This window comes from Argiope bruennichi, chromosome 3, assembly GCF_947563725.1.
Source record: "Argiope bruennichi chromosome 3, qqArgBrue1.1, whole genome shotgun sequence".
Lineage (NCBI taxonomy): Eukaryota > Metazoa > Arthropoda > Arachnida > Araneae > Araneidae > Argiope > Argiope bruennichi.
This window is the reverse complement of record NC_079153.1, coordinates 145,163,030-145,176,604: the sequence shown is the minus strand read 5'-3', so window position 1 is coordinate 145,176,604 and position 13,575 is coordinate 145,163,030. Positions and strand designations below refer to the sequence as shown.

General features: G+C 29.3%; 1 protein-coding gene across 2 annotated transcripts in view; it reads right to left on the bottom strand.

Moving 5' to 3' along the window:
- Positions 1-13,575, bottom strand: part of LOC129963216 (uncharacterized) — a 126,211-nt gene that overhangs the window by 93,722 nt on the left and 18,914 nt on the right. The window contains exon 1 of one of the 2 annotated variants that reach the window (XM_056077403.1): positions 2,738-2,930. The exons of the other annotated variant lie outside the window; for it this stretch is intronic. Within the exon in view, the coding sequence (XP_055933378.1) occupies positions 2,738-2,855 (118 nt within the window). The 5' untranslated portion in view covers positions 2,856-2,930. Of the gene's footprint in view, positions 1-2,737; positions 2,931-13,575 lie in introns of those variants that run through there. 2 annotated transcript variants of the gene reach the window in all.

The window sequence follows — 13,575 nt, the reverse complement described above, 5'->3', positions numbered from 1 at the left end:
AAGGGCGAGAGACGTCGATTATATTATTAAAATGGCACTGACTAAATGTCAGTTACCGAAAAAAATCATCAAAACAAAAATAGTAAAGTTGTGGGGAATTTTTGTTCATTGAATTAATCTAGAAAGTTCGAAAATTTGTTAGAGTTAATTTTGTGTTATGATGCGTTAAAACAGGAGAAATGCAAAAAAATTTCAAAAATTATTTTAGATGTGTTATTAAAAGTTTACTCTAAGTAACTCTTCCTTTTGCTGCACACAATTAAGAAAAACTGTTGAATATTTTTACCGCTACGATTTTTAAATTATTTTCTATAAATGAAAGCAAATAATACATGTAATATCGGTGAGAACTTTGAAATAAAAGAAAATCTTTCTCCACTTCTTCTTCAACGGTGAAAAGAGAGAAAAAAGTATGATTCAAAAAAATGTCTGAAAAAAAATAATTAAAATTTTTAGGAAGGAGAAAATGCATAAACATGACAACTTTAAGAGGAAAAAAAAGTAAATTTAAAAAATAAGTATTTTAAAAAGTTTACATAATACATTTAAATTTCCATAATTGAAAAATAACAAAAAAAAAGCATCAGAAATTTATATTTTGTTCTTGAGATAAATACATTTTTTAAATTTAAAATGCTTACACAAAATTTATTAAAAGTGAAAAGTTACTAAAATTCTTCAGTAAGCTTTTATTTTTTGAAATTTTTATAACTAAATAACTTTCCCTAATCCATGTAGAAATTATTAAAAAACGTCAATGGATCAAACATTTAGCAAATATTTTATTCAAAAATTATCCTTCCAATGCTTTATATGTAACTATAATTTTTTTTTTTTACTTTATTAAAAAAGGACTCATTAACTTCAAAATGCATCATGAAAAAGTATTAAAAAATTTTAATTCGTATTTTGACCAAGTTATTAAACATTCATTTCCTTTACTTTTAGTTTACCTCATTGAATCAAAAAATGTCTAAAATGTCTACCTTTTCCGCATTGGTTGTCAGAGAAAAATTTATGAAAAAAATAAAAGCATTAAGGATTAGAAATAGTTTTACAAATAATCCTTATAAAATTTACTTGAAACGGCAAGTCAAAAATTAAACAGAAGTATCAATTGAATATCATAACAGTCAGAATTTCAAATACGTATTTCTCCGCCTTAAAATCCAGTTAAGTTTAAAGACTGGCTAAAAATGAATAACACAAACAATAAAATAATTGCAGTTGTATTTTTAAAAAAAACCATAATGCCAGTTTTTTTAAAAAATTAAAATAATTTGATGCAATAGAGATAGAATAATTTCAAATGGAATAAATGAAAATAATTACATTTATGCATTTTCTTATTTATTGATTTTTGTTACGTGTGTGAAAAGTTTTTCAAATTTAATCAAAATAGCTGAGTCGCGATGATTTTTAACTAAATATTTTATTTGAAGCTAATAAGCTTTATTTTATTAAATAAAGCACATGACTATAGAATTTACTATTTACGCATTTTGTCAAAGCAACAATCTTTTTTTTTTTAAATTGACACTTTTTTCTCTCATTATTTAAGTTTTTAATTTTAAAACCATTACAATCTGCAGAAATAATTCATTAGCTGGAAATCATTTTATACAGTCTGTAATCTAAGATTACCTGTAGATCTTTTATGAAAATTATCGATCATTAAAAATATTTGGCACTTCTAGAGTATCTCTGTAGTTGAAAAGAATACCCACTTCACAGTCTACTGCCGTTCATTTTACACAAAGTAATAGTTCGTATCTAAACCACCTGCAATTTCAAAATAAATTTAGCGTCGTTAAAAGATTTATACATATATTTAGTTACTCTGTAATGGTGTAGCTAAATTAATTTTATTATTTAATCTTAATTTTAGAGTGAAGTCTACTTTTAACTAAAAATAGAAAAATGGTAATTTTCCCATTTTTTTTTTTTTTTTTTGTCTCGTGTTTCCAACACCTTTCATTCTGATTTATAAATTAGCGGCTGAAATATTAAGAGAGAGCCTGTAAAGCAGAGAAAAATGGAGACTCGAAGCGCAGTCAAATAAACCACAATAAGAAGCAATAAGAGGGAAAAAGATTACTAAGAAAAATAATCATTATGATAATAGAATAAATATTATATAAAAAAAATACCTTTCAAAAAATTTATTCTTTTGTTCTATTTATATTCACGATTAAATAGGTCATTTCATTCCGTTACTCTTTTTATTTATTTATTAGTATTTCTCGATTATCGCAAGAAACCTGTATTAAATCTTCACTTTTATAATCTATTTAAAAATAATAATTTCTGATTATCCGGCATGAAATGAAACGTGAAACTATGAAGAAGAGAAGCATGATTTTAAAAAAAATGTGAATGGCTCAATTTTATTAAAACAGCAAAGCATCACTGTTAGAATGGATGGACAATTTGATGAATAAATTGGAAGATATTTTGTCGTTGATAGTTAGAAATTCAAAAACTTAAGGGTGAGCGGGCATTATTAAAATAATATAAAATATTTAACGAATCTAAAACACTTACAGACAAGGGGTTGCTTATTTAAGGCAACATTTTTGTGTTGAAACCAGAATGCGTAAAAACTGTTAGAGTAGAATCGGAATATTAAAAAGTATTCCGTGGTAAGCTGAAACTATATACTAAGAAAAGTCTTTATACTTGAACTACTTTCTTTCATCGGTTCTAATTAATTCAAGCTTCAGCGCCTCAGACTTACCTGGATTCCTATTCGTTAGGTTCGTATTTGTTTGTTGATCAGGTGGGGGCAAAGTTTTCAAGTATTTTTCATATTTTTCAGTCGGAATACACACCCCAAACCAAACTCCTCCAGACATTGCTATGGAAGATAATCAATTCAAGCTCCTGCTCTTTCACTCTCGATCCACCACCTGTTCCTACTCTCTCTCCCTACAAGACTTGCGGCCGAATTCAAATGTTGCTTTGTGCGGCGACAAACATTTATTTTTTTGCTTTTATCATTTTCTTTTTTATTTTTACCGCAACCTGTCAAAATACTGCGTCCAGCGAATCTTTAGCATTAAAAAAAAGGGTTGCCATCTTGGCGGTATTAATCGCCCGTTTTGAATGAAAACCATAGAACAATAGACGATGAAATGTATTAAGTGCTCTATGTATTAAGTGCGAGAATCTTTATATTTATTTTCTTTGCGCCTTGGGGTAAAAAAAGAAAAAAGATCTTTATATGCCACAAGTTTCCTTTTATACCTATATTTCTTTTCCATATTTGAGGGACTAAAAGAAATTAATACCTTCTTTGAAGAGAAGAATCGGAAGTGAGAATTTTTAGCTTTGTTCCTCCTTTCCATTTTTCCATAAAAATTTAATTTTAATTTCCATAAAAATTTAAGAGGTAGGTGGAATTTATGGAATCTGGCATTGCGAATTTTGACATTCCGTTTATTAGCTTTTTTTAGTATAATCTATTTATTATATTTAAATATTTAATCAGTACAAGTCGCGAGTTTTTTTTTAATCTTTGCCCATTTTACGGCAAATATAACTATTCAGATGCGAATCAGTTGTTTGAAAATAATTCTTTAATATTCGAATATCATTGAGAATTTTTATCACATAATTTCCCTTGATTAGAAGTTTTAGATGTGTTGCTTAAAAATGCAATTGATGAAACAGACAGTAAATTATTTTTCGGCTACCTATTTCTCTCTTAAATGCACTGGAAAAGGGCGGTTGATCTCAATCGGAATCCCACGCATGCGCAGCTCCTTATTAATCTAATTATTATCACTTAAATTTGTTGAAAATTTACTTATTACTACAGATTGAGATAATTGAAATCTCATGTAGGACTTGAGCTCCTCGATTATGCCATGGCAAAATGAATGAATAAAGAAGAGGACTCTAGTAAAAGGGATATTCGCAAACCAGTTTCAACACTGTTGATTAGTAACAGATTTACTAAACTGACCGCAAGAAGTTAAAACGACCAAGATTTTTTTCCGAACGATAAAATACAAAACAGCCATTAAATAATACGAAATGTGTGGAGTCCGGTCATTAAAAAAAATTCTTTGCAACTAAATACAACGATAATTGATCCAGACCTGTCAATTTTTTGCTACATTGATAAAAAAAAAATCCAGTAAGTAAGCATCATTATAAAACACTGCTTTCCGATTGCAAATCAATGAATCCTAAATGATCACAATCAAAATAAAAAAAATCTAAATTCATTTATTAAATTATATTCCTGAAGAACTTTTACTTCAAAATAAAATATTGTAGCAGAGAATAGGTGTACAGAACAGCAAATGTTCAGATTCATTACAGATGAGAATTAATAATGTAATAGCTCTCTCGAGAAATGTCAAGTGTTTAAATTGCAACCATGTTCTACATTTAATTTTATTTGAGAGTATAGATGAAAATCCAATTTCTCAAATATGCATCAAAAGGTATTAAAATGTTGCTAGTGTGGAGCAAATATTCATCTCTTAAATTGAAATTTTATAATTTATATATTTTTAAAATTATTTCACGATTCGGAACGCTTTCTTGAGGCTGAAACGTTATAAAACACATCATCTGATCCAAATTCCGTTTCCTAAACTTTTAAGGAAGTAAAAAAGAAACTTGTTAGCAGCTATGGAGAGTTTTTCTATATTTTCTCAATGAAAGGCAGATAATATTCATAGAGTCTCACCAGAAAAGAATTTAATATATTTCTAATGAAATAATTTATCTTTAAATAAGTATTCCATTTTTAATTTTTTATTTATATATTCATTATTTTGCAGCTTTATTTTTTTTTACATGTACAATAAAAACGCAATTTCGTCATGCTACATTTTTGCCAATAATATCCCTTTCAATTGTAATCCCAGAATCGCACATATATTTCATGTAACAATAGAAATAAATGATACACTTTTTCAGACGAACCTAAAATGAGTGAGACAGAATGGCACTGCTTATTATCTGCTTCGAAATGCTGCCGTGACATAATTTCATGCGAGGAGACGCTCCATCCTGCATGAATGTGGCACACTGTGGAGACGGAAACTATTGCAATTGTGGAACAATATAATTTAGAAGCACTGCTCATTTTATCCGAGAAGAAGTGAACAAGTGACCTAGCTGTAACAGTAAGAACGTGTGCATTCTAAATAATCCCAACTTGAGGCGATGACAAAATTTAGAGGTGACAGAGTGTACTGTTTGAGACACATGTGTCCACGTCATAAAAAAAACGCCATTAAAATTGTGATTTCATTCATTCTTGGCTTTATTGACTAATGCAAATATGTATGCAGCGCTATGTAGAAACTCAAAGCAAAAAATAGGAATTTTTTCATTTGCATCATTCGAAATCCTGTTGTCAGAATAAAATGCGGATCAAATTAGGTTTCCTTTGACAACAGATTTTTGAGATTGAGTATCAAATATTTCATGAGATTTTGCAGCTACCTGTGATATTGCTAAATACAATAATAAAAATTTTAAATGTAGAAATTTAAGGAAATAGTGAGAAGAAATCAAATGTGGTGGATTCTATTATTTATATTCAAATAAGCAGAAGAATTTTGAAACTATTCATTTATTTTCCTTCCTCTAGTCATTTACTCCTCCAAATCCAATAAAATCCACGCTTTACGAACGCGAGCAAATAAGAGCTTAAGAGAAGTCGTTTGTTAGAATGAACTAAAGTCATAAAAGCAGACAACTTCTGCTTCGAGGATTAACACATCGGGAAGTCGCATTCATGTCAAATATCCATTGAATCAAAATATCCAGAATTAATCTTGGAGGAAAATTTAAGTGTAATTATTGCTTTTGTTGCGGAATTATTGCTCTTTAAAGTCCCATTAATGAAATAATTATAATTACTTAATTTATAATTTTGAAATCAACTTTTTATAAATCTCAGTCCCCTGACGTAGAATATGTTTATCTTCCTTATTCGATGACGCATCCTGTTATTATTAATATTATTATATTAATACAAGAGGATTTCAGCTAATGATGTGTTTTTAAGTGATTTTTTTTTTGCATTTTAATTAAAAATTTATGAATTCAATGCACGAGCCAGACTCATGCAGGGGTTCAAATATACAGCTGCATTACAAAATGTAGACTATAAAAATAATTATTAATTTAGAAACTATTTGTAAATGTTTAAAGTAGAAAAGTAACTACATAACTTATTAAATAAAAATGGTAAACTTAAACTTCCAAAACATGAACTAATCAGTAATAATTATTTCATTTGTAACAGAACATAAAATGATGGCCAATATAATGAATTGAAGTTGTAGTCAATTGTTCTACTCAACTTTCAATTATAGCGAACTTGGACAACAGATGAAATTTTCTTTAGTTAATTTCACATTATATTTTCAAATAATTTTTTCCTCTTTTCGTGTACGTACAGTGATTTTCTATTTGCTCATTTAAAGAAACTAAGCTATCGTATAACATTACAACATTTTTTTCGATTACCACCATTTAACGCAAATGTAGCAAGGAAAAATACAATAACTTGTGTAAAGATGGCTCCTTATAATTGTGCTAACACACTCACGTAATACGCATCACATGCATAGTGCCACTTTAATCTTGAAATCCAATATGCACCCTGTAGCTGGCGAAAAATATAGAAAGATGAGAAGAGAGGTAGTTGTGTGTAGTCATAGGAATATGAAAGCAAATAAATTTAATAATTATCAAATTTAATATTAAAGGGAAAAATATTTACATATTTACCATTATTTTAAATAAATTAGATATTAAATTCTGCTAAATTCATCTGAAAAATATTTTAATTTGGACGAAACTTTCATACATAAAAAAAGCAAAAGCATGAAAAAAAAAAACACATATATCTTCTATTAAAAATTTATTTAAAAAATTCAATTTCAGTACCAACATGTTAAAAAACTTTCGAATTTTGTTTACGATTCATAATAACTATTTAAAAACTAAAACACGTAGAGTTTCCATTGGTCGACTCTTATTTTTCCCAAATAAAATTAATTTTCGAGAGAAGATATATTCCTTACAAAAAACCTTTCAATAGTTCAGGTCATTAACATTTCAATTAAATCGACCCTTGACCAAGATTACTCATAATTACAGAGAAAAAAAAGGAGCGACCATTTTTACCTCTTTGAAAGATGTGCAATTTTTCATGGTTGCTCAAATTATTTTCATGACAAGTTATTTTCAGGGTGAAATGTGTTGTGTGCTATGCAGATGCTGGTGAAATTAGAGTAAAATCAGCAAACGCGATGAAAAGAACCTGTTTCCTTTTCGTTGTTAAATTATAATTTTCATTTGAAAGTGTTTGGGTGAAAGCAGTCTGATCTTTGATCCTTACAGAACCCGGACGAACCCTTTCATTGACCTGAAAAAGTAAATGCTCTTTCTTGCCAAAGATGATGTTCTATTTTATGTGAATATAACTCATTTTTAAGCAAAACAGATAGTATTCTGTTGGGAATTCTGTTTAGATTAGGAATAAGATTTGTAATAGCTATGTCGACAAGAAATATTCATAATATCATCAATGTAGTACTTTCGTTTTTGAGTGAATTACTAGACGAATATATGGCTTAAGAAGCAGGCATTGCTTCGTCAAACGCAAGGTAGTACATAACATTTCATGTTAAATCCTCTTGCCGCTTTTCAAGCCGATACAAAAAAAATACGGTTATAAACATGCTAAAAGTAATTAGCTCAAAAATTTAATGCCACATAAAATAGCTGAGGCGGGAAAAAATATTTTAGTTTCAATAACAAAATTATAACAAATGCCCTGAATACAGGTAAATCGGGAAAGTAAAAATACAATAAATAAAATTAATAACCCACGATTAAATCGTTAAAAGAGAAACATCTTTGTTCAAGCAGTCTTAATGTGCAACTCTCATAGCGAGTGATTCACATGACAAATATGTAAAATGTAACTCGCTTAACGAACGCTGTTTCGCCTAACGGTGACATGCAACATTCTGACATTCTGGCATTGTTTGATGAGAACTCTCATATCTACATGAAAGAAGTTTTTATCGGATAACATTCTCCAATGCAACTCGGAGTTATTTGAGCTAATGCCCATAGAGCATGTGTCAACAAGTGTGTGTCAGTGATTCAAACTGTGGCGCTGAAGGTGGATACCAACGACTTGAGCTGGTGGAAGAATGTGGCCAGAAATGCCAAAGAAGTGATGGAGCTGCAGTCTTTGTCACCCAAAGAAGATTTAATCAGGAATGAGAGACTCAACAGAGCAACAGTCTCCCGGTGATATAAGGAAAATGCTGAAAGCTTGAGAAATGAGTGAGAAACGGCGCGCGCAACAAATTCATTTAGGGATAATGCTAAGTCTAATTTTCGCCACAAATGAATCTCTTTAAACAACTTTTCTTGTAAATGAAAAACATACATTGTAAATAATAAATAATATTATCATAAATTTGCTGATCCTTTCTTTTAGAATTAGAATAGAACGCATTATTTTATTTTACATGTACTCCTATAAAAACGTGTTTCGCTTATCGCTTGATTCGCATGACAAGTAAGATTCAGAAATGAATCATGCTCAGTAAGCGAGATTCTGCTGCACTTCAGAGGGACTAAACAACTTCTGGTACCAGATGATAATTTAGCCCTTTAAATTGCCTCCATAGGGCATAAAGTTGATGTGCAAACAACTTCCAACACATGAATATTTTCCAAGCATATCATCTCATTCCACACTCATAATGTAATTCAAAATATCCTTTCAGTGCTCTGAAAGTTCTCATTTCTCTCGTTCTAATTTTAAATCACCAACAGCTTTCAGATTCTTCTATTGAAGTAATCATAATCAGGAAATAGGATAAAATGGGATTTGTCACCAGTATTGGTAACTCACGGTATATTTAAAACTATATGCATTCAATAGACCGGAAATTAGAAATTTGGTGTGTGAGAATTTTAGAACTTCTCCGATTGCTTGCGTTTTTATTCATATATTATTTCTCCAATTCCGTCTTTACCTTTTCGATGTCTAGGTTATTTAATATGAGGTTCGAATTTCTCATAAAAATATCTTAAAAACTTTAAATTCAACATTTGCTAAATAAGTTTCAAAATAAAGCAACGCTTGTTTCATCGCTTTAACACCAGTTAAAATGTGGAAATCCATTTTGAAGAATCCGAGAATGTTTAAACTTTTGTCTTTGTCTGTCTTCATCATTCGATTGTCTGATCGATGAATTTAATAAATATTTTAAATAAGAAATTCAAAAAAAAAAAAAAAAAAATAGGAAGATTGCTTTTGAAAGTCTGACTTCTCAAAGTCTATTCAAAAAGGTTCAGACATATTTTTGAACTTAAATTGCAAAAAAATCGGCAGTTGGACATTTTGAGATTATATTTTGATGCGGATCGATAAATAAATTAATTTAGAAGAAATAAACCATTTCGATAGTGTTAATGATTATTTTCTCAGAGATCTCACATTTTAGTGGATTTTTAATGTCATCAGATACATCAGCAGTGAGTGGGAAACAATTCATGAACAAAGAAACAGTATTCATGCCGGTGCACGATTCAGTTTAATCATTGGCTACACTTTTCTCAAATTCGTCTTTACTTAACACCAATGATCTGCAAAATAAAAATATAATTTCAAAACCGCTTGGATGAATCTAATTATTAAAATGAAAGAAAAAAGTCGCTGAATTACATGTATATACACTAAAACTCCAATTTAATTATTCTTGAATCGATAGACTTTCTATTTAACTGGAAAATAAGTACTGCTTGAGGATTTTCTAGCCTTCTAATATGTAGTTGTAAGGAAGTTTTCTTAATAGTACGATATGCGCAGTATATATTTCTCATTTATAATATTCAGCACAATTTCAAGTGTAATAACTTGTTTTGTTACAACAAAGTTCATAATTTTATGGACTCCTAATTCTACATTGACATTTTCGCTCTAATTAGACCATTGAATCGAAGGTTTGCTTAATGTTCTTGACAATTGCTTCCGCTAGAGGTCACCTCTTATGTGGGAATGAGAAGTATCCTGATACTGGTTGATTCTCCTGTTGGTGGGGTCGAGTTACTTTCATTTACATGATGGGTCGTACAACTCACAGAGGAGGTCATTGCGTTCAGGGTGAAAACTCTAGTTTCAGCCACCGTGCTCTTTGCCTGCATACGTATATAAGACTGGAGTAATTCCGACGCAATTATCATAATGATTAATTTAGTGGAACAGGGATTCGCAAATGAATAGATAAAATGTTACCTAAAAAGTAAGAAGTTCTTCTCTGCAAGTACAAAAATGATCTCCGAAGACGAGAAGGATTGGTGCATGGTTTTTGAGACTGTCATTTTATATCTAATCATACTATTCATCAGCTCATTCAGGACCCCGATGCTTAGGTAGCCCGAGGGTGGGAAATTTATGTTATATTAATAACTGAAATAACTTTCAGCCGATATTTTAAAACCATTTTACTTAATTCAAATAGTGGTATTTCAGTTATAATTTTTGGTTTGCTTCTAAAATTCCTTGTAAATTCAATTTTAAGGCTTTAAATACATATAAAAGATAAAATAATATTCATATAAATCCAGTCAAATATTCGATGTTGCATCTCTAAACAATGCTATACCTTTACTATAGCTAAAGCCTTATAAAAAATTATTAATTATTTCATTTAAAAGTTTAAAATAAAGGATTCGTAGACTAATAAATTTTCCGAGTAATTATGAATTCCACTCTTATTTTCTATTTTTGATTTTATCACACGTATACTTTATTATCTTTCCGCTGCTTCTTTCTCTTTTTCAAAATGTTAGAAATTGGTTCATAATTGGTTAATAATTTCATAAAATTTATTAAATTATTTACCATTTCATGTAACAGTAGTACTTGTGATCAGGTTGAAAATAAAAATGTTTTTTTTTTTTTTATTATTTTATTTACGAATTTAGAAATTTTGGGTCTACGAAATAGTGAACTTTTCAAATTCATTCATATTTATCAAGTTTCGTTTCAGAATATTATACTGTCTAAAAATTATACACTCTATAAGGATGAAATCCCTATTCAAACGAGAAATTTATATTTTATGTTCAAAAAGTAGTTTATGGCTTTAATAAATAATAGGGAAAGAATGCAGCTAAAAATTCTAAATAATTTAAGTGACTGCTTTTACTAAAAGGGACCTTTATCAAAATGCTGAAAACTCTTTTTCCATTTTAAATTCTCGTATTGACTTTAGTACATAGTACTGTTAAAATTATTTTTAAAATTTTACACCAATATTATAATTAGTAATTTAGAAATAAACCTAAACCAAAAAAATTCTTTTAAAAACTGTTTTTTTTTTTCTTTTTTTTTTTGGTAAAACAATTTTTTTAAAAAAATCTACAATTTCTTAGCAGATGATTTATTTTTTATCTTTCGTGAACGTAGGGAATGAAATGAGTTCAATTTTGTTTTACCTCAGACATTTACAACATGATATTTACGATATCTTTGCACAAGCAGTTAGGAAACATTTCGCAGCAATATTTCCTTATTAATCTCGCGAAGCCGAATTGGAATTAATAATTTAAAAATCATGTGACGGTGAAAATAAGATTCGAAAAAGTTATTGCATAATTATCTTAAACACTTCTCAGCATCCAAAAAAAAAGTATCTCGTGAAATTTTACTATTTATAATCGAATAACAACGAAATATTTCTAGTTCCTCCCTTTTTTGCGTGATTAATTTTCTTCTGTAAAACATTATCCAATATTAAAAATATATATATTATTGAAATTAGATGTATTCACAGTAGAATAATAATTACGTTTTCAGATTAATACGATTATTACGCATTTTGACAATTATCAAAACCAGATTCTTTTCAACATTTCGGTCTAAAAATGCTGATTCTGTAATTTTTTCTGTTACACTGTTCGCTGCGGCAAGATAAAATTCTAGGTTAAAGTCTGCTGAACTTCGTAGTTCTGGTATAGAATACAAATTTTTGCGTTTTACTGAAGAAATGATTCAAGTAAAGAAATAGTCTGTGAATTATGTTTCGAACTTACTTAAAGATGCTATAATAAAGAGCATGATTGAAATCCCGCATTTTCTGTTACCTGTCATACATGCATATTACATGCACACTTGTAGTTGGCATAAATATATTACCCCTTGAAGAGGTTCATTTTCTTCCCTTTCAGTATTTGCATAGCATAACATGAATGGAAGCAACATTTACGCTCGTATTTCATGAAACATAATATTTGTTTTACTGCTGCAAAAAGACGCCTTTCTTTTTTTGGGTGAGAGCATTCCTTTCTAAAAGGTATTTCCTGAGAGATAAATTTGGATGCTATAAAACATAAGAACAAATGGAGATCCGTCGCCTTAGAAAAATCAAAGTTGAAAGGAGATATAAAAGAATTTGTGTGTAATTTAAAAGTTAGAGGGACCAGCAAGGAAATAGTTTTCCATTAAATTAGCGTGTAAATAGAATATGTGCTAGTGAAATTTCATCAATTCAGAAATATGTAAAGCGGCGATAAGAATTTTTCAAAGGTTGTAATATACTCACTAAATTTTTTTTATCTTTAAGTCTTCAAGGTGGAAATGGCTTTTCTCAGCATTGAATGATGAACAACCCGAATCATTGTTATAGGAATAAGTGTTCACAAATTTAAAATTTAGAGTTTTATTTTTATAATCTAAATGCATTAAGCAATCGGTACTTATTATTTGGTGATTCCGGTTATAATTTAAAAAAAACATTTTCACGCATGAATGCCCACTAAACATGCGTGCTGTTAGAATTTTTCTCAGAATCTCTCTAAACCTTCAGTGCCTTGCAACATTCCTAAAGTTGGACATCTGGAACATTCCTAAAGTTGCCTCGCACGCATCCAGTAAGTACATCACCAGGGATCACAATCTAACAAAACAGTGACTGGAAATGCATTTCGCATGATATTCCCGCCTATAGGAGTCCGCTGAACAAAATTTGTAGAATGCGTGGAATCGCATTTGCGCGTGTCATTATTTTGCAGTATGTACACTCTTTTATTGCACATTGTTACACTCATTGTTAGGAAAAACTTAGCGAAAAACTACAGAGAATGCAAATTTCTCATTCTGCTAAGAAAATGATTGAGGGGTTAGAAATTTTATAGGGTAATTAAATTTTTTTCACCATTTTTTCGTATGCAATTTCTGATGAATAATAAATAACTTTTAACCATGAGTGGAATCTGAAATTTCTGTGCCTTGCCAAGCATCATAGCATATCATTTAATCTTAACTTAGTATTTACTTGAAACAAATAAATGATTTTTTTTATAAAAGTAAAAAGGACTACGAAGAAGAGTGTAAATCGATGCTTAATTATCTACAAAAGTAAAACGTAAGCTTATTTTACATTCGCATTGTTTTTAAAAGGATGCTTCTTATAAATAAAATGAAATAATCAAAATCTATCTTCCCTTGAAGACAAATAACACAAATGTAAGATAAATAACATTTCAAAATTGTGGTGAAATTTTAATGAT